The sequence below is a fragment of the Clarias gariepinus genome, chromosome 7 (genome assembly GCF_024256425.1).
Source record: "Clarias gariepinus isolate MV-2021 ecotype Netherlands chromosome 7, CGAR_prim_01v2, whole genome shotgun sequence".
Lineage (NCBI taxonomy): Eukaryota > Metazoa > Chordata > Actinopteri > Siluriformes > Clariidae > Clarias > Clarias gariepinus.
In genome coordinates, this window is record NC_071106.1 from 27,523,244 (window position 1) to 27,546,301 (window position 23,058).

A 23,058-nucleotide genomic window follows, 5' to 3' on the forward strand; every position below is an offset into this window, starting at 1 on the left:
ACTCACTGAATCTGAAAAGGTGAAGACTGGAAAAAGACCATATTTTTAATCTTTAACAGTCCACGACTGATTGACAATAATGAAACCCGATGCTGTTGTAGACCTTGCAGCACAAGTCTTGATGTTTTACGCCTGCTGAGATGCTTTTCTGCCCATCATGGTTAAAAAAAGCAAACATTTGAGTTACGATATCCTTCCGGGCAGCTGTTTCATTTCCAAAACATTCAATCCAGACCTTCTGGTACTGTACCACCAACCATGACCAAAATCACAGAGATCACACATTTTCTTTATTATATGGTGTCGACATTAACTGAAGCTTTTAACCTGACCAAGAAGGTTTCAGAGCTGCTGCCACACAGTAATTGGCTTATTAGATGACTGTGCATGCAAGCAGATGTGCGGATCTTCCTAATAAAGTATGGCTATGAGTTTGCCATTTGAAAAAGTGTACATACAGTAAAGCAGACAGAGGTGTTGATTAAAAAACAAGCTGGACAATCATGCACAGCAATCATTCCACTGCAGGTTAATCTGTTGAACTTTTTAAAGCCTATATTCTATAGCGTGGATTATAAAGCAGGAAGCTGTTAGCATGCCGCACACAGTTGCCTGGACTGTTCCTCTGTAATTGCATCCTAGTGGGCCAGTACATACAAGGAAACTTGGCAAGAACAGTATTCTTTGCCATGCTCTTTGGATATTGCTGAGATTGTATTAGCAGAGCAACATGTTATATAAAGTACTCGTGTTTATATAGGTGCATATTATATGTTTAGATTAGATTCGTATAATGTACATGCCTTTCATTCACTGCATGTGGCTTTGAGTCACTGAAAGACACTATAAATAGAATGATTAGTGTAAGTCTCTCAACTCGGTCCAAGCCCGCATTTTTTGGCTTGCATGAAACGCTGGCACCATCTCAGTCTCTTTACATATCAAAGAAATGGACTGAAATCCTATTCCATATTGTATCCACATTTCTCTGTAGATGATGTTTTAAACCACTTATTGGCTCTCTTACAGTCTGTGTGGTTTGCAGGACATGATCTGCTTGCAGGTTCTCATTTTTAAAGAGAAAGACACTAGAGGGCATATAACAATGCAGCAGAGCGAGGGTTCAGTTATCCAGTGAGCAAAAACTGCTAGAATAGATCTTGTTTCCAGAAATAGTTGATCAAAAAAGGAAGTGTACATAATCTTTCCCTTACCAGGACATGCCTGAAGTATGAGGTCTGCTTTTCTAGTTTTTCGCTGAAAACTCATAGCCAGTGTAGCTAACATTGTCCGAAAAGCTTATACTCTAAAAACATGGCATCATAGACATTATATAGCCATATTATTGTGTTAGTATTACACACACTTGCATGACACTGATAAGTATACACACTTAAAGGGGAAACTTAAAAATAAAATTTTGTGAAAACACATTGAAAACAAGAAGATTAAAGAGTAAAACATTAAATTAGGAATGATTGTGACTGATTTAGGTGTTAGGTGTTATCCTCTTGTCCTTATTACCCACAGAGCCACTAACCAATACAGAAGTGTAGATACTTTTTATTTTTATTATTCTTATTTTATTTTTTATTTTTACTTATGCAAAAACTTTTTCTTACAAACCGTTACTGTAATGTTATTTTTATTTTCCTAGGAATGAGTAGTGTAAAAACGTGCAAAATAAAATTTTAGCAATAATATTATAGTTACTCCCTCCAAAAACAACTCGTTCTCTTTGTTATCATGGCAAAGACTGATTTGAAATCTGAAATTTAATATTTGTAGTTGTTGTAGTTGAAGCATCATAAGCAGTAAGCTATCTAGGTCGATGAAAGTGCATACAATATGTTCACCAGCTGGAAATATTGCTACTACACTGATTTTTTTCTCCAAGTTTGAAACCACAGCTGCGCTTCCTGGTGATTACCCTTATATTCCCATAAATAATGATAGAAACATCATAACATTAACAAAATGCTAATGTTAACATACTACTATATGAAGCAACACTTTTAACTGTTGTAAAGATATTCCCAGTACAGTATACAGTTCTAACCTTAAGAATGCATAAATGTAATTCAGTTGACTTCACGTCAGTTGTGGGTACTCACGGGGATGTTCTCTGCTTGGCTGGCTAGTGGATGAAGCAGAACCTCCTGCTTGTCTGTGCTGATTTAGCTGTGGTTCACTCTGAATGATGAAAACTTCTGACGTAAGTGGTTGTCTTTGACCAGAACTGGATTGCTGAATCCTGACATTATGACTGATAGTTGGAGATTGAGGCCTCGTAGGTCTTTGGTTATGCACTGCTTCATTTCTTGTTGTTGATTGTAATAATGATGTATCATATCTAGTCACTGTAGTTGAGGTGTGATTGGTCTTAGAAATCACTGAAGGGTTGAGTGGTTCTGTAACCCTCTGATTCAATTTCAGTGTGTTGGGTGAATAATGGTAGCCAGGACCAGCAGGGCATATCTCCTTAAATTCACCTGTAGACACACAGATTGATCAGGAGAATCAAACATGCAAACTGACTTGAAATATATCATTGCATTCTGGTTATTCCTCACTTAAATTATTTCCAAACTCTCTGTAGGGTGTGTCATGTAAGAAATTATTAAATAATTTGGAAAAAATGAAACCCAGGAAATCAGTTTCACCAAATGCTTAACCCTTTCGTCAATATGCAGTAAATAAATGAATAAATAACTGTTGATGTAACTCAAGTGGCTGGCTATTGCCCTAAATGTAGTCAAACAGCCATGACATAGTATCTAAAAGTTTGCTTCCATAGTTTTGCAATGGAGCTAGTAAGCTAATGAAGTGAACCAATGAGTCATTATGACCACTGATGGGTTAAAAAAATAACAGTGATCACCAATTATATACTAGCAACCACAATAGAAAGGTATCAGAACACCCAGAGTATCACATCCATCAAATGGGCCAGACAAAAAATCCGATCCATGGAGTCTCTGTCCAAAAATGCACAGCACCCAAAGGATCCACTGATAATGTCCCAATGCCAGACACCACATCCAAAGGGGCCAGTCATGCCCAGTATTTTGTTACTGTACAGTACTTACGTACATATTTCATGTATCTGTAATTTACTTTTACTCCAATATTACTACAGCAAATATCTGCAGTCCTACTTAACTACTTTTCTATATGGCATTGTGATAAATCACTAGTAAATCACTAGTGGTGTGTAGTATTTGAAGCAGGAAATTCACTACCTGCTAACTAATAACATCTAATAATGCTAATGTTTGATACAGAGTGCCCCTTAGGGATTCAGTCTTTTGTTAGAATCTAGTTAGCTTCATAGCCTGTATTAGCAGTCAACTAAAGAAAACAAATAAACAAAATAAAAACAGAATTTTTTTTTAACTAATTAGCTAAAATGCAATTCCTAATCAGACAGTGTTCTTGAAGATGACTAGTTGTGAATGTTGGTGTTGGCAGGCACATTCTCTACCCTCTTTCTATTGCTGTGGCCAGTACCGGTCTACTGTCACCCCTGCTGGTGACCGACACTTATTGTAATTACTGTACCAATTTAAACATTGTTAGAACACCTGTGGTGCAGAGTACAGTAATACATATAGTTAAATGTTGTTATGTTCTATTTCACCACTCATGAAACGCCTCTTGTCCAATCAGTCGTATAAAGACGGACAATACTGTAGAACATGTAAATTTAAAGTTGATGGAAAAAACTCAGTAAACTATATTTTCCCAAAATAAAACAAGTGACTCACCAGATCCAAAATATGGGCATGCCTCACACTTCCTTCCCCAGGCTTTACCGACACGACTGCAGCAGCAGATCTGCTTGGTGATGTTCTTCAGAATGGGCAAAGAGCAGGAGCCCTGAGAGACAATACGGAAACACTGATCCTTTTCTTCTGAAATCACCTTCTGGGCTGTGCAGAGGGGAAAGATTTTATAACACACAGAATAAATGTAAAACAATACAAATCCAATATAAATTAGCTGTGTCCAGACTGAATGAACGGAGAAATGGATGCAAACATGCAGCATTCTTCTCATGCCAGTGCATCAAGGTTAAGGAATACATAAAGTGGTTACACCTGTTGAAAAACATCCCAACTCTCTACACATAAACTCAGCTTAAACATCATCTAAACATAAAGATCTAAAAAAAAAAAAAAAAAAAAAAGATATAAATTATCAGGAAAAATTACCTCTTGCACACAATTACGTATATATTCCTAAACTAAGGGTTAGGACCCATTATATTTTTTCAGCAATAAAACCTCTATGAATCTAATTAAGTAGCCCAAAAATAAATTGTGTTTAAATAAAAATCCTAACATTTAAATAGTTACATTTATATAATATAAATTTACAATAAAAGAGTTTAAAAATAGAATAGAATTTTAAGAATAAAATAACTCTTCCTAACTGGGACACAATATATGGTTTTAGCCCTTTCCTGTAATTATTACAATGTCAGCAAGGCTGATTAATGATTGTCTTTGTGTTTGGATGAATTATGGTGTTTCCTTCATCCAACACATACCAGTTCTGTCATGACTAGTTTTCTTTATGTTTATTTTATCACAGTAAAATTTGAATTGACACAGTTTTAATTACTGATAACATAATATTTAATAGCAAAGTCTCCGTTCTAAACCCCCATGCTCTACATTTTATTAATAGTAACATATTATACAAGGTGTTTAACAAACCTTTCGGCAACACCAATGTCATCGTTATCTACACTGTATTGTTTTGGTTTTTTTACCCAATTTGCTGTTGTTACTGAAAAATGGCTAAATGAGTAAAAAATAAGTGAATAAGTAAAAATTTATAATAAATCTATAATAAAAATCCTATATTTTCTCAATTATTTTCTTCATATTGTTTTTTACATTCTGTGGTATTAGAATACAAGTAAACAGTCAAAACATACACCAATCATTTTTAGCCTAAGTGCTCAAAACCCTAAAAATCCTGATCATGATAAGTGTTTAGAACCCTAACTCACAGCCATGGAATGCTCTAGTAATCAACCCTGTGCATAAGCCATGGTTTTTCAAAACACCTACAGTACCACAGGCATAAATGTATCACAAGATATTTACAATTTGATCCCAATACCTTAAGGCCATAATGTGCACCTAACCAATAAGCACTATATTTAATTGTACTTGCAAACATTTATTTGGCTTAGTACAGCAGATCCGTACAACCAACACAGCTAACAAAAAATAAAAAAAAACCTTATACAGTAGGGTGAATAGTGGTAAAGTGGGACAATGGGTAAAGTGGGACAGTTAAGCTTAATAATTTATATCTTTGCATGGATATGTTTTTATTACTAAAAATCAACAATGAGTTCATCATTAGCAAGTATGTGATAAAAAAAAACAAAAAAATCTGTGGCTATGACATCACTTCCGGGGTGTGGCACATCATATTTAACAACCATTTTCAGAAAGTGTCCCACTTTACCACTATTCACCCTACAACATTTTTAAAAACACGCACATGCGCATGCACAAATGCATAAACACGCAACATACATATATCCAGAACCAAAATGCTTGGACAACGAACATTCCACCAAAGCGAAAATGATTGCTGAAACATCCAAACGTGCACTTAGGCAAAAAGGCAGCTGGAAGAGTGTTGAGATCAGAGGTCAAAGACACCAGAAAAGCACAAAAAAACAGCCGGACGAATACTATGTCTTGTTGCACCATGAGAGTGTCGCACAGCTAAAACCAAGTTTAGGCTTCATCTGTATGTCTCCCTGACATTCATTTCAGAGGATTATGTTGACTCTCTGAATAAAATTTTGATGGATTTATAAGTATTTTATATTTATAAAAAATGTACAGAGTCACAGCCAAATGTCTGAGTGCACTACAAGGAAGTAATGTACATTTACTTAACCAACCATCAAAACCTAACTTAGTACCTACCAGCTCTAATATTGTACAATATAACTAGACTTTCTAGAATTTAACCACACCTACCATATCACACTTCGACACCTTTAAATTCTTTCTGATTTTTCAGGTGTTAGAGTAAAATGGATTAAGAAATAATTATTTACCAAAGAAAGCCACATTATCAGTAACCATATAACACATTTATGTAAGGAGTCCTGAATGTCAGTACTTTTTGCTTGTTATTGTTTATGATTCTGTAACCTGTAACGATTTAGACCTACATATTTTTGTTGCCTGTTTGATTAAAGAAATTAAACTGCATTTGCACCTGTTTTAGCCTTCTTCCCTGACATGAGAAAGAACAAATCAGGCTGGTAGGTAAATAATGAATGTCCAATTACAGCCAGAAGTTTACATACACTCATCACATGGACGTCATAGCAATTTTGGGCTTTTCAATTATTATTCCTTTTTCTGCTGATGAATGACCCCATGAATTTAAAGCACTTGGATAAATTTAGGTTCTCTGAGAACAGTACATAGTTGAACTTATACATACTTATAATACATTGGTTTGTGCTCCCAAGTGGTGCAAAAAAAGGGTTTGCCTTATTATCTGAAGATCATGAGATCATGATGCAACAGCCAACCATAGCCAGGAGCCATATAGAGAGTAGGTTCATCGTGCTCTCTCAGGGGAAATGGAAGGTATACTAGCACTGCAACATAAATCATACTGACACTGGACAATCATGGGCATCAGTGAGTTCATGTGAGAGGACACATAGTGTTCGTCTCCAAGTGTATTACACTGCCCCCTAACAATGGAAACATCCAAGGAGCTCAAAGCAGGTTTATATTATATATATATATACAGTATATAAAAAACTTAAAAATAAAATCACTGTATGGGCATAGGGTTTGTATGGGCATAGGGTTAAGGTTCTTGCCGAAGGGGACAACAGTGGTAACCAGGAAATAAAGCTCCAGCCCTCCAATCAGCAGAGCCTCATCTGCCTGAGCCACCACTGCCACTGGCTTTTTTTTCCCTTTATCTAATTTTATTTATTTATAGCATATGGAATCGATACACAATCAAGTATATGGGAAATTATTTAAAAACTTTTAAAGACATATTTTTTTTTCCCAGAAGACCTGTCCCTTAAGTTGCAAAGTACTGTATATTGTGTTATATTGTCTCAATATAAGAGACATTTCTGATCCAGTCTAGAACACTACATTATTCTTTACACCACTTCATGGATCAACTTACTGTACATAAGAATACATGCTATAAAACTTCCTATTAGTAACTTCCTAATACCTTTAGTTAGTAAACTCAGACATCTGAACCTGACCGTGCACTGTAGCTGTGTGACTCTTCAACCCAATGTTCTGCCATTTAGTCTTTACTTACAGATACAGATGCCACGTGAGGCGTCCAATATGAAAGCAGGTTTGCAAACACAGCTGTAGCTCCCACGGGTGTTCACACACTTCCCGTTTTCACAGAAACCCGGCTGCAAGCATTCGTTAATATCTACACCAGGGGGAGGAAGATGACAGGTAGGTGTGTAGGTGTACATGTGTGTCATTGTGTGTCATGATGTTTGCCTTTTACTAACTTTAGAAGAATCGTATTTAAATGTGTTTACTCAAAATAGAACCAGAATTAAACATTTCTAAATATGTAATAAAATGTTCCCTGTTCAAAGTAGTGATGTGAATATATGACAAATATACTCATATTATAGACAAGTGTGTGGTACAAGAGCAAAAAAAGTAAAAGATGGTACCAGGTTATGGTTGTATTTGAACTTTTAGAATATCAGGCTTGTGTATAGCATGATGTTGTTTTTTATGGTCAATCTGCTATTTTGATAAGCAGTATCCAAAGACAAATGTTGCAAACAAGAAGAATAACACTGCACAGTTTTACAGTACCTAAAGATGGTTGTACTTAAAAAAGCCTATACACATCTGTTCCAATACCAGTCTCTTTGAGGTCTCATCATGTGTAAACCTATTGCTGTTAATGCCTTATCACAGAGTGGATCTGTTTGAACCATCCAAAATTTTAATCTACAAACATATTGTAGTTTTTTTTCCATATAAGTCGAAAATGTCTGTGGCCTTTGTGAACAAGGAGAGGTCACCTGTTGCACACTTCATAATGGAGCAACTCTTCTGTATTCTTTTTTTTTTTTTAATTGCTAGCCATGAGAATATTATGGACTAACCCTATGCTCTACAGTATGTTTGGTTTCATCAGTACCATGTTGGCCTTTTGTACATGATATTGATTTATTCTCTGTGCAGAAATTGGGAATGACTGCTTTGTGGCCTTTCTTTATGATTCTGTACTGCAATGTAAGATTGTCTTTGAAAGGGGAAAAAGAGGAAGAATAAAGCTTCCTTTTTTGGTGGGTCATGCTTAATATTTTTTTTATATAATAATAATTTGCTTGTTGAATGACAGAGTTTATAACATATCATCCTCTCTGATGTGTTATAAGGCTGTAGAAATAAAGTTTTCCACACTGTATTGGCTCCTAATAATAATTTGCAGTGATTTTAAAATATCACTATTGAGCAAATGTGTTGCTCCAGAGTACTTGTGAATTGCTTATTTCAGAATATCTTCAATCACAAACTCACAAGGTGCAGGTTATTTGTTGGTACCTTAGATATGATATCTACAACAAGGGGATACTTTTGTTGATGGTGAAGATTCCTGCTAATTTTTCCCTTTTAGTTATGCTGGCATAAACAGCTATTTGCGAGCTTTGAAACTGCCTGCTGAGTTAATTCTGTTTGGCATCAGCATGTACACTGATCAGCCATAACATTTAAATGAAAAACATTATGCCCGGTGTTGTGTAGTTGTGCTGCCAGAGCAGCTCTGGCCACTTAGGACATGACTTCACAAGACCTCTGGGTGTGTGCTGTGGTATTTGGCACAAGTTGTTGGCAATGGATCTTTTGTGTGCTATGGGTTGTGGGGTGGGGACTCTGTGAATAGGATTTGTTTGTCTGGCAAATCCCATGGCTGCTTGTTTGTATTGGGACCTGGATAGTGTCTGGGTCGGTGGCCTTGGGTTCTTTGCCTGTCGTACCCTGGGCGTGGTGGGCCGTGGTACACTGCGTATTCTGGTGCCTTTCATGGCTAGCATTAACTTTTCATCCACATTGGCTTTCTGTAGGATTAGACCAGACAGACTAGCCTTTGCTCCCCAGAGATATAAATGAGCCTTGGATGCCCATAATCTTATCACCAGTTTACTGGCATATAATTGATTATCAATGTTGAGATGTTAATATTTAAAGTACTCAAACGGACTGATAAATGTTTTTGTTGTTTTTTTGTTTTTTTGCTGAGATGTATGCAGGGTAGAGAATACTGTTGACCCTCACACTTTGTACTGCTTTGTAATTATTCCCATGTTCATGCACCCTACCTCTCTATTGACTATGAAGAAATGAGTGGCACTGTTCGCAGCAATACAGTTTAATCCTGTCCACTGGCTTTAATTATGGAGCCTACATGGGTAACAAGGTTTATAGCTTTCTGGTGCTTTACAAGTTCCTGGTCACTAGTTACACATTTGTACATTCCTAGTAATGTTATGTGGACGATACCTAGCTGCGGACTGGCAAGAACAGTTTAGAATAAACAACAGGTTGTCTGACTGAAAAGATACTTACAGGGAAAAAGTCAGTACTGTATTTTGATATTATGTATAGATATTAGTAGATGTGTGTGAGTCAGTGATCACATTGACACAATCTGTTTTTTTTTTATAAATTCGAAAGGCCAACAGGAAAACAATTACACTGACTTTTATCCTAGGAATGTGAATTTGAAGTGACCTCTCGAGCACATTTTAGCCATGAACACACATTCAGGCACAGTGGCTGTTAATGTTAATGATCAACATGACAGGTAAATTACTATTATTACTTTTACAACATAAAATACTCTGTAATAGTAATGGAAATAATTATATTCAGAGGGTCTCTCTCTCTCTCTCTCTCTCTCTCTCTCTCTCCTCACACACACACACACACACACACACACACACACACACACACACACATTGTGAGTCACACACACTTTTTGTCTATCTCAAAGATAAATCACAATACCCCACAAACCACAGAGAGAGCTGGGCAATGTGAAATTACTTATCTAAGTTGCAGTTTTGCAAGAAACATCATACAGTACATGGATAATTAAGTTTCCTGAAATAGATTAGAAAAATTCCAGGCTTGAGCACCACACACATACACATTACTTTACCAGTATGATTAGATATTGTCCATCTGACAGTCCTTACCAAATCTGCTCAATGTTCTTTAACAGATAAAACTATTACACGACTGTAGCAACAGTAGATATTATATATATATATATATATATATATATATATATATATATATATATATATATATATGCCTGTCTATGGCTTATCCTATGACTGGGGGCAATTTGGGAATACCAGCTAACCTAATCTGCATGTCTTTGGACTGTGGGAGGAAACCAGAGTACCCAGGGGAAACCTACAAAGCATACAAAGCATGCAAACTCCACACACACAGCATTACTGATATTAGGAATAACACCATAATCATTATGCTTCCATACAACAATTTTAAAAATAATTTAAAATAACAGGCATTTTAGAATCAATATCGGAAAATGATTTGTTAATTTTAGCTCCTTAAATAACAGATAAATAGAATATAAATAAAATAGATCCCAAAGAACCTACACTCGCTGATAGCTGTTGGCAAATTCATAATGATTTGTATTGATTTTGCAAATTACATTTTTTTGTCAGTTTTACACATTTAGATGGGTTGAAATGGGTGTAAAAATTTTGACTGGCTAGGAAAATGCTCTTCCTCAAAGGATTTTTCCACTTAAAACTATCAACAACAAAACAGCACATTTGAAAAAGAAGTAAAACAGAATGAAATTAAATCACAGATACCAGAATGCATAATCTAAGATGTTATGATATTTCAGCTGGAAAAGTAACACGTTTGGAGAACCTTAAGACTTAAGCAAACCTGAACAAAAAGGAGTATGTGACTTTAAAAAGTGGCTGGTGTGAAATTGTCCTCCCTTCTACTTTTTCATCTTAATCTGATGAATTTCCATAAATATTTAAGTTAAGTACATAAAAAGGATAATGTAGTAATGGTTTATAATGGTTTCAGGAGGACTCTTTCTAGAATGGAAATTTTATGTGGTACACATGAACAAGCAGAATGATACAAATAGTGGAATGTCCCAATGTACAGTAGGTATACCAAATGTAAGTGCTCTTCCATTACCAGAGAGGAACTAACTGTTACATAATGTGTCCATACTTGTGCCTGCATCAAAACTATTGTAATTAGTACTTTTGCACTTTGCCACTGTTCTTAACATAGAATACAGCAATATTGTTCTGGTATATCACTATGCAAACAAAGCTTGGTGTTAATAGACTATAGTCTATAGTCTATGGAAGAATTGCTTATAGTGAATTGCATTAATTTAATTGCATTTTATTTTAAAGAAATAAGTCAACCAATCACAGACTTGCATTACCGTGTCAGGGTTTCAGTCTTCACATTGTGCCTAAGAGCACCCTTATCTGTAATATTTTTGCTTTTATAATGACTTATAATGACACACACACACACACACACACACACACACACACACACACACACACACACACACAGAAATAAAAGATCAACATTCAAGTGATTAGTGTACATACCCACGCACTGTGTACCATTAATCCTCTCAAACCCTTTTGGACAACTTCTCTCTCCACTTGTGCCACTTCCTGGGAAAGAAAACACATTAGCTGTCATCTTTCGCTAACATACTGTATTTGTTTCTTTATTGGGTATTTTATTAAAGCCTGACTGTTCTATGGTTTACCCCTTGTTGTGTCATAAATCATAAATGCCATTCTCATGTTTTTTTCTTCACCAATATAAATGTCTGGTTCTCTAAATACTGGGATGTTGCTCAGAGCCATTACAGCGACACTGGGCTAGGTAATCTATTTAGCTCCACATAGTATAATAACTGGCCTGTTAATTTAATGTTGTTTTAATAGAATCTTCAGCTGAATGTCAACATTGACAACAATGATTGACAACAAAAAAGGGGGGAAAAGGTAGATAGTAACACACATGACCAACTTATACAAGTGAAGGACGATGGTGTCTCTACCATTAATGTTGAATAAATAGTGATATTGTTTTTAAAGTCATTGTTGGTCTTAATGCTGGTCTTAACTTTTGGCTTTAGCATCTCAGTATAATGGGAAATTAAATTATATTTTTATTTAGCCTTCAAAGAAATCAGCTGATGAACCGAAGTTTATAAAGACATCAAAGACAAAACATGCTGGTTTTGAAAATGAAGAAGATGCCAGAGGAGATAGAGATAAGCCTTCCCCTCTGATAATTTCTCCAAAGGTTTAAGATTGATCTTCTCCTCCCTATTAAATGCTGTTTTTTCAAGTCATCCAACATTTTGTACCACTGAAAATCGCAGAACTTATCATTAGTCACTACATAAACAATACTAAAGTTGAATTTGTGTTCCTACTGGGCTTTGAATCAGGACCCAGTAACTGTGATTTTAGTTTTAAAAAAGTCTCTTTTATGGATTACAGTCAACATTAGCTTATTTTTGTGCAAACTTATCATACATCATGCATTAAAATAGAGTGTTCACATTAATGACGATCTTGGGACACTTAAGCCCTTTTTTAGTTGCTTTCAAAATAAGACCAAGGAGGGTCAAGTGGTTCACTCTATCAGAAATAATATCATGTTTTCAAGTAGCTAAACTTATTAGATGCCTGTTTAGACACCTCAGACTAACGGCGCTTATAGAACAAAGACATTCTTGTCTTTCAAACATACTAGAATTTAATTAAATGTCCAAAAAATAGCCATTGGAACTTCTGGCTTATATCCAATGTGGCTTCTATTGTCATTTTAACCATATACTGTACATGAGTTACAGTAAATAGTGCTACAGTACATATAACAACAGAAAACTCTACAGGACTACCTATATCTTTAAATTATAGTAAAAGAACACTAATCTACATAAAGAACATTAATGCAAGCATGTGAAAACATTGCAATGTTATACACAAGACAATATAAAGGCCAAGAGCTTCTATACAAGGTTGAGGCATTATAGAGATCTACAGGATGTCCACTACTGTTGCTGCAAGAAATTAAAACTCTTCAACTATTTTAGTGACATGCCGGAGCTCAACCAGCTCAAATGTTATTTTTTCATTTCCTCCATATTCCCAGATGTGGTTGCTTATTCTGTACTTGCAAGTCGTTTTGTATAATGCTGCTGGAACATTTCAATTTCCTTCACAGCGTTAATTTTGTAATATTCTGATCGATTAATGTAAAGTTATTATTCTAGACATACAAACTTGATTTATACAATTTTATTTTACAAAATGTCAAAATTGTCTCAGATTCCGTGTCAACACAAAACATTGTTCTCAAATTTAAAAGCTGTGCTAAATACTTTTCCAGGTTTTCTTATTCTCATGGTGCCTATGCATTAGTCAGATGTCCCTTAGGTCAGTCTTCATAACACATAATGTTCTTGCTCAATCATGCTGGCCGAGACTGAGCATTGTACAAAGGAGAATTATGCAATGGCATGATTAACATTATCAACTTTAAAAGAATGCTTCTGTAGTTGTTCCTAGTGATCAGTGTTGTGTTAGTGTAGCAATTTGGATTCTTTTTTAAACCGCCCTTTTGTAATATAAACAATCCTGATGGAAACTCTTTGGAAAGAGTCTTAAAAGTTATAAGGGACATTTCTGATTGCAGGACAAAAAATTAAATGACAAAAGTTCATTGTTGCATTGCATCAAACTTTTATGGCTTTGTATAACAATGTACACATTTCTTTAAGGATCAGCTAGGAAACTACTCAGTTAAAAAAAACTGCTCATAGTGTGAGCTCTGGACTAGAGAGAGAAGATGTAAATCTACAGTAGGCCCATTTTAACCCTGTTCTACAATGTTTTTTTTATCATCCTGGATGAAATGTGGGCTGGAAAACACCTACCTACTGTATTAACATAGGAGAACACCACCTATTAACAATAAGCCAAAAAAAATGAAAACCGGCTAAGTATGCACACAAATTTGAAGCAGGTAGCATCCATATCTCTGAAATCATTCATCAAACCCAGCATTTGCCTAGAAAAACTCCTTGCAGAGGAGGGAAGCACAATCTTTTCATCCTCCCATGAACTTTACAGAGAGAACAATCACCTAAATATCTGAACCCATCCATTATGGCAGGATGAATTTCTCTAAACCATGTTATTCTTTTTAGAACTTTTAGCATGCTCCACTTTGCCAGGCAGGTTGTATTTAAGTGAATTTTTAATTCAACAGGCCTGGCAGTAATTAAGCCTGGGTGTGGCATGTGAAATTTAACCCAGCTTTCCAAAAATCTAATTTCATTCCTGATTTGGCAAGGAGGCAATTACTTTTAAACTCAGAGCCTGATAGGTTTGGACAGCCTTTTCTCTTAATAAATAAAAGTATTATTAATTTTTGTGTTATTATAGATTTTTGTGAAGCTGCTTTGAGACAATGACCATTGTTAAAAGCTCTATATAAATAAAATTGAATTGAATTATATTGAATTACACACACACACACACACATTTTGTATTTACTTAAGTCATCGTTGTTTAATATTCATTTGTCTAATGATCGCAATAATTCAAGTGTGACAAATATGTAAAAAAAAAAAAAAGAATAAAATTAAGGGTTCAGTTCAGGCTCATCAAAAACATGAAATCTGATGCATTTTCCTTATCTAGATTTCCAGTCCTAAACTAGACCCCTCACACACAATCACCCCTGAATCAACCTATCAAATTATTGAAAGACTACTAGATTACCCACCAGACATGACAATTGTACCTCATTACTTTCATGCCAATCCTATAACTTTGACCCATAAACTAATTTTCCATCCAGGAGTGACTAACTTAAAAACTAAGCAACTAGTCCAAGCAAGCATTTTGTAAATTTGCGTTTTAATAACCTTGACTTTAGGTAATTATTCTTAAGCTGATTTCCTGTCGAAAAGACTTACCAAGAAATTGAATGTTTCTAAGGACTTTTTTTGCAATACACACTGGTGAATTGATTGCTTTTTTAGACATGGGGTGTATTTCCAGAAGGTACTATACCACTTATCCACTCAGCTGGTTTTCATCTTGCCATTTGGATTCTTCCCCTGTTTCTATTTCTTCAATAAACACATACTATATTTGCATTCATCTGCTTACTGTATATGTGATGACAGTCAATCACTGGTGATGTTATCCCAATAGATCAGAAAGCTTTTTGGAAGACTTGCCTACAATATGCTAGCTATAGCTTAGCAGACTCTCAGTATGAAGCCCCAGACAGTACAAAAAAAGTGCAAGTGGCATTTAAGTGACTGACTATGTTGGTTAATATTGATTGGAGTGAATGAGCGCAATCATCTCAGTTCAGCAATAAAAGCTGACACTCATCTCTTTTTTTTTTTTACTGCTTATCTTGTACAGGGTTACGGGGAGCCTATCCCAGACTTGGGGCACACCCTGGATGGGGCGCCAGTCAGTCACCGGGCCCACAAGCACAAACGCACTCACTCACTCACTTACTCACTCACTCACTCACTCTGGGGAGTTTGGAAGTGCCAATTAGCCTAACCTGCATGTCTTTTAAATGGGAGGAAACCAGAGGACATTAAGAAAAACCATGAAGCACAGGGACAACATGCAAACACAGGACTGCAAAAGGCAGGAATTGAACCCTTGACCTTGGGCTGACTATTAGCTATCTATACCTTAACCAAAATGAATTTAATATGAATGAATATGTATTTCAATCCAATAAGGTACAACATATATTTCTTCATATGTCTATTCACTTTAAGTAACTGTATTCTGGTTTGGGTGTGCACAGGGAATACACCCTGGATGGAAAGCCAGTCAACATACCAGTCTCAGGTCACCATGCACACAGTCACTCACACAGTGGCAATTTAGTGCAGCTAATCCATTTACTGACATGGTTTTGTAAAGTGAGGGGAAACCGGGGAGTCTGGAGTACTCACACTATTAAAAGGATAACATTCAAAAAGTTTCACAGCAGAATATGATTAACACCATTTTTTGACATTTACTCAATATAGCAAAAGGAATTTATGTGACACACAAGGTTGTATATAATAAAATGTTCAATTTGAAAAACACTATATAACCTTATTTTGGAAGCTTAAACCTTCCACATTTTAAGCAACACATATTTTTACAAAAGCTGTAAACCCAACAGTTGACTGTGTGTTTGTGTGTGTGTGAGAGAGAGAGAGAGAGAGAGAGAGAGAGACAGAGCGAGAGAATATCCACGACATACCTGATATTAGAGGGCAGAGTGTACACTCTTTAATCCCCCATGCTATACCATCCCCCCTGCAGCACGTTTCCTGACTGCGGAGTCCCGGCAGTGGAGAACTGCACTGTAGAAGACAAACAGAAGTTGCGTTAGCGATAATCAGAATTGTGCTCTTTTGGCACCTTCATTAGAATATGAAAAAATCAGTTGGTGATATAAAGCATAACAAGTGTATGTATCTCTCCACATCACAGGTGTTCTACCAATTGTTAATTACACTAACTGTCTATTGATAGCACGGATGAAAGTAGGCTGGTACGGTCTGCAGTACTGGAAAGAGGTGAGAGAAGATGCCTGTGTTTCGTGTGATTATGTGTTGTTCTGTTCATGGCTTACATAAGCTACAAAGCTAATTATCTTCTAATACAAGGCTGAACCTCAAATCCATCTCTAACCCCTGATCATTAGCACTACTTGGTGTGTGGAACAAGGGATTACACACTTTACAGAGCACACTAGTTTTCCATTTAATGCTGTTTGGGATTCAACCTTGGAAGCCTGAAAGTTATCTGATACCCTAAAGAGGAATAAATAGAAATATAAAGTAAATCTTGGATGTTTCTCAGAACTGTCTACCACCTCCATAGGTCATTCTCCTCACCTTTTGACTACATAGTACTGGTAAGAATTTAAAACTACTTTCACCCGTTAATTATACTGCCTGTCGGTTGGGTGCCAGCTCCACTACTCTAGGTTATTTATTTCCGCCAGTCGTGATAGGATAAACAAACCATAATCTGTTGTATATATCATGCTCAAGGTCTTGCTGTTGTAGTGAATATCAGCACAGCCGTGATGCGGCCAAAGGCAAGAGAGCCTACAGTACATTTATGCTGATTTTCAGTACAACAGCACTCCCTTCTCATGTAAGATATTTCTTAGGTATTTAAACTAATGCGTATCCACAATTATGTAGTGAGGGTAGCATTTTTAGCATTTCACAGATCCATAGGAGTAAACAAATACAACACACTGCATTCTATAAAATATATATAATAGGATCGTATAGATGATGTATTTTATCATACGTTTTAGTATGTTAGTAGACAGGACTTAAATTGGACCATTAATTGTCCAAATTAATTATGTAATTGGGGTCTGTGCCATGTGTCTCTCACCTGTCCGTTATGAACTTCTCTGAAGCAATATTTAAATCCGGACGCCTCTGTGTACACAGAGTCTCCCCTGAATGTTTGGGCCTGGATAAGTGGGGGTGTAGCCTCTGCTCTGTCTGCCAGAAAAGTGCTGCTAGGTCTGCTGTTGGCACGGTAACCTGAGAGCCCTGAAGACCGCACCACTGTCTCCGAGCTTGAACCTGAAGTGACCTTCACCACCTGGTGGATCTTTACTGTTGCTTCAGGAGGATGGTGGACTCGTACAGTCACCATAGGAGACCCTGAAATCAATCATACACACACACACACACATATACATAATAACTGCACCACCAATGGAGAAAATTTGACTTGTTTCATTAAGTAACAGATTCTTTTATTAAGTTTTAGTTCTCTATTTTGCCTTTACCGCATTTCTTACTCTGTATTTTTGAGACCATAAGCCATCTTTATCATAGTTTTCTGTAGCATGCATAGCACTTTAAAGATAAATTAACTATGAAAACACAATCATATTTCTTAATAAATAATATCAGTAATAAAATGTAAATGATGCTATTTGCTAATGATATCGATTTCATAAGCTGTTTCTTTCAGTCTGGAGAAACCAAAACTAAGATTTAGGAAATATTTTGGAATGTCAGCTTGAATAAATACAATATTAGTTGTATCTCATATCAGTATGACTTAAGGACTTTCATTGCAAAGTTTAATTGCATGTTATCTCTGGTCTGTTGAAGCCCATACTTTTTTAATGTGAGCTGTAGTATAACTGATTTTTTTTTTTTTTTTTTACTTTTAATAAATATTGAGAATTATTGATACTGTCTCATGCCTTTAATGTAGGGATCTGAATTACCAGTGACCTCCCGATACAGTATTATCACGATAGCCAGTTGCCCATTTGATTCCCATTGCAATCACGATTTTATAAATGTACCATGTACCAATGTTTTTTTGAACAATTCTATACAAACTTAATTATTAATGCACTCCCACCACAGAGAATGTAGTGCTGTGTGAATGGTTTAGAACATGCCACCTAGAGGATTGTAGAGGAACGGAATCATTTTAATTAATTTTTTTATTAAAAACAAAAATTAACCATGACGTCAGCTGTGCTTCCCTAGAATGTATGCATGAGCCAAAAATGTGAAAAAATGCATTTGAGCAAGACCTCAGTGCAAACAAGCTAAAGTCATAGACAGATGGGAAAACATAAATCCCTGGACATGGGAAGGGCTCCTTGGGCTCCAATTCCGTAAATGTGGTTTATATTGAGAGGTAAAATGTAATGAGATGACCTGGGGCAACAGAACATTGCAGTGAACACTAAAAGATGGTTAAGCAAGAGATGTGCATAAACTGTAACATAATCATTGCCTGTTCTCTGTTTGGCCATGTGGAGTTTGTTATGAGGGGGTAAAAAGGATCTGTTCATAGCCTAGTTATGAAATATTGTTATTTGAAAGGCTATCAATGTAGAAACTAGAAACCAATATGCCATATGATAATACTCAAACAATAATTCAGTAGTCATTATTTATATAGAGTACAGTACACTCATGAAAAAATTTACTTATTGGCTGAAATCAGCAAATATTTTGTTTTACTGTATGAATGTACATGAGATAAATGTTAAAAAATTGAAAATGTTAAAAATGTTCCTAAATGGTGCGACAGAAAAATGTTCTACCTTTCCCTATGAGATTGCAAGACAAGAGAGCAAAATTAGTGAAAGAAATCGTGAACCCGCCAACATTAACCTTAATGTTGTAAAGGGTCTATGATGATACTCAAAATATTTTAAAAGAGCAATATTTCTTCTTTCTACCCAAAAGGAAACAGCAGATGGCTCATTCCATATGTGAATCTGGAATGACTGACTGTTGTACTGGTGTTTTGAAATCTCCAGTAAAAGTAAAAGATGCCAGAACAAGAACAATGGTCCAGGAGGGAGTGGAGTGTAATACTCATCCCCTTGCACACAAGGATGTACTGCGGGCCTATTTCTACCTGACCTCCTAAGACATACAGTAAAGGATTACGAGCAGATGAAGAGGAAAATCTTTGCCTGCTTTGGTCTCTTGAGCAGGTAGGTGACGAGTTCCACAGATGGGCTTACGAATATTGGAAAGAATCGGAGCCACTTAAATCTTCTCCTGCCCAAGCGCTCTGGGCTGCAAGTTACACTGGTGAGAACAGCATTCAGGCATCCTACAAGTGTATCTCTGCATCATCTTTGGTCACTCATCAGTCATTCCATAGGATGCACGACCATGTGATCCCCTCCTGAACAGCTGTGTACACAGCGATTGTAAAGAGGTTCCCACCGATGCATCACAGTGGAAGACAAATTAAGTCAAACATGTCACGGTAGGGTTAGTCCAAATCTGTAGCCCCTGTGCCCCTCCTCTTAGGTCATGACCCAGGCTGCTGCAAGAAGGAGCAAGTAACACCAACCTGCTAGCAACCCAGGCCCAGGACGACAGCACTGAGGCTGAAGCCAAGATGGATCTTCCCTCTAATGCGATTGTTTCCCTGTCTGAGCAGGTGACATGTAAGAAAACTTTAGCCAGCAACAGAAGGAAGATGGACGTGGTACTTCACCATTTGGAACAGGCTGCTACTGTATAATACCACACCAAGAGAACAGGAGAACAGTGGTTTCTTGGTACTAAGAGGGTGGATACCACAATGCACCTAGCTCATTTACATACCCTCTGTGGCCACTTCGGCAAACAAAATACCCATTATTAGCATTCCTATTTAAAATGGACCTAGTTGGCCTACTCCTACAGGCCACGAGAGGCCACAAGTACATTTTGATCTTGGTTAACTATGTCACCCACTGTCCGGAAGTCATCCAGCTCTGAAAGGCCATGTTCAACAACATTGGTGGTTGTTGTAGGTCAAGCTGATCTGTGCCACCTTGTACCACCTCCAAACAGACAACCTGATGGAGTGCTTCAACCAAACAATTAAAAGGATGTTGCAGTGAGTGGCAGCTATTCCCATAGGTCCTGTTTGAGGCCCAAGAAACACCACAAACACCCACCAGGTTCATCCCATTTGAGCTACTGCTTGAGAGACATCCATCTGTTTGATTTGATAAAAGAAGGCTGGAAAGATAAGCCATCACTATTCTGTAACTAATTAGTGGGGTTTACTGAAGCTCCAGACAAGATAGGTCAAAGTAGTGTGCACCTCCCTGTGAGTGTCCACTAAGACACAGTTTTCTTGTCCTTAACTTCTCCTCTGAGGCAACACTTCTTTCAATTTACTCAAGAAAAGCCAGCTGAAGAAAGTTTAGTTGTATGAAGAATAGCACATTCCAGCAGCTAAAAACACACCTCAATACTTCCCTTGACTTCGACTTCCCCTTCCTGGTGCACATAGATGCCTCAGACATCAGGATTTTAATGATGAGGAGCACCCTATCCTGGGTGTAAGTAAGAAACTCAAGGAAACTTCCTTCTCAATCCTGCATTGATCAGGGGTGCAACACAGAAACAATGATGGCCTTTACCAATGGGTTTTACTCATTTTGACACTTGCGATAATGTTGAAGCTGAGGGACTGCTGTGATGGAGGGCCTACAAATAGAGTCAGAGACACATACTGAAAGAGCGGGGTGCCGTAAATCACCACGGCTGTCTTCAGATGGACACTATCTTCAGATCGCAACCCACTAACCAGCAGTTATTGCCTGGCTATACTTTAAAAGGACCACTGAGTGTCAGTCTGGTGAGTGGTACGTTCTGGGTGTTCAACTCACAATCTTCTCTCCCCCTATGTGTCAGTGATTACTGTAGTATACTGATGATGCTAAATGCTGAGTGGTTGGAACAGATGAGAGGCAAACTGTGGGAGGATATCAGTGTTCCCGGAGGAAACCCATCAAGCAGGAGGGTGCAAGGAGACAGTGTTAACCACTAAACCACCGTGCCGCCTAATTTCATTTTATGAATTAAGTCAAGTTAATTTAAATATGTCTAGACATTGGTTCAATAGTATTATAGTGGGTTTATTGTATTGTTCTGTAATAAGGTACTGTACTCCATATTACCCTCTCTGGCTACTAGATATTATTTAAAAGTCTGTGTGTATCTCTGGGAATTATGTTGGATTAATGTTTGATAACTGACTCTGACATTTGGATTCGATTATAGCCTGAGACATGGCCAGTTCCCCACAGTTTCCAAACTATTTAGATACAGTTAATTCATTTTACCATTGGTGTGGTTCTGCTGTCGACTCTGTAAAGGGAGGACATACTCTGAATGCATCAGCCCCTGACTGGCTGGAACATTTGCACTTGAGGGCAGCTTCTCAATCTCGTTGGAAGGGGATGAGGATGGAGATACGGGGATGTGGCAGAACTTTCCAGTAAAGTTGGAAGGACAGAGACATCGATCCTTATGAATGCACACACCTCCATTTTTACACAACATGGGACACAGAACTGGAAAGAAAGATAGAGATGGAGACTTAGGTACATACAATTTAATCAATGTCAAAATAAATGTGCCACATGCTATTTATTAATAAGTAAGTATTTTAGGTGACTTCTAGGAAACTTATTTGAGTTACTATTTAGGTGTAATTAAAGATAAAATAAAAAGAAAACAAAACCAAGCAAGGAAAACACATTCTTACTCTATGTGTGGACCAGAGAACACTGTTATCTGTACATTTCTATGACTTCACTGTGTGTGTCTGGCTAATCAAATTTAATATACTTAAATAATTAACTATAAATGTGGCTCAGCTTTTTAGCATAATTCAAATCAGTTTTTCTCGTATAAAACATTTCAGTATAAACATTGTCACAAAGCAACTATGCACAAAACCAGAGGCGGATTTTGATCCCTGGGACACCATACGGATGGAATCAGACACAAAAAGGACCACATCCTCTTTCTGGCGCAATCATTACTCGTCCAGATTTGTCAATCCCACTGGTTACAGATAGGACTGCATGATGTTTTTATGACCATACAAAGTAGGAGACCTATTTGGTAAAATTTAATTTTTATTTGTTTTTAGAAATTCAGATAGCGCTCCAGTGCCTGTCTACAATCATAAAAGATAAGAAAAAAACAAATTTCCATGTTTGCATTGGCAAGTGCTTAAACGGCGGCTTAGTGGTCGACTTGCACCTCCAGGGTCCGGGTTCGATTCCCGCCTTGGTGTCTGTTTGCATGGAGTTTGCACGTTTTTTTTGTGGGTTTTCTTTGGGTACTCCGGTTTCCTCCAACAGGCCAAGGACATGCAGATTAGACTAATTGACATTCCTGAGTTGCCTGTAGTGTGTGAATGAGTGTGTCAATGTTTACCGGAAGTCCTACTAGGTTGTAAAAATGGGAATAAATACAACAGTCACCATTGGCCTCCATGGTCCCTATATGGACTACAGAGGTTCCTAGATAGATGGTAGGGTTTAAATAATCCAATTATATTATCCGCCAATCTGATGCTGTATA

General features: G+C 36.9%; 1 protein-coding gene across 4 annotated transcripts in view; it reads right to left on the bottom strand.

Moving 5' to 3' along the window:
* Window positions 1–23,058, bottom strand: part of LOC128527667 (latent-transforming growth factor beta-binding protein 4) — a 71,910-nt gene that overhangs the window by 40,089 nt on the left and 8,763 nt on the right. For 3 of the 4 annotated variants that reach the window (XM_053500132.1, XM_053500130.1, XM_053500129.1), the window contains exons 2-8: window positions 21,807–22,037; window positions 17,576–17,853; window positions 16,419–16,521; window positions 11,705–11,773; window positions 7,348–7,470; window positions 3,768–3,932; window positions 2,115–2,492 (exon numbers count right to left, since the gene is read on the bottom strand). In XM_053500132.1, the coding sequence (XP_053356107.1) occupies window positions 2,115–2,492; window positions 3,768–3,932; window positions 7,348–7,470; window positions 11,705–11,773; window positions 16,419–16,521; window positions 17,576–17,853; window positions 21,807–22,037 (1,347 nt within the window). The remainder of the gene's footprint in view (window positions 1–2,114; window positions 2,493–3,767; window positions 3,933–7,347; window positions 7,471–11,704; window positions 11,774–16,418; window positions 16,522–17,575; window positions 17,854–21,806; window positions 22,038–23,058) is intronic. The other variant, XM_053500131.1, reaches the window with a different exon arrangement.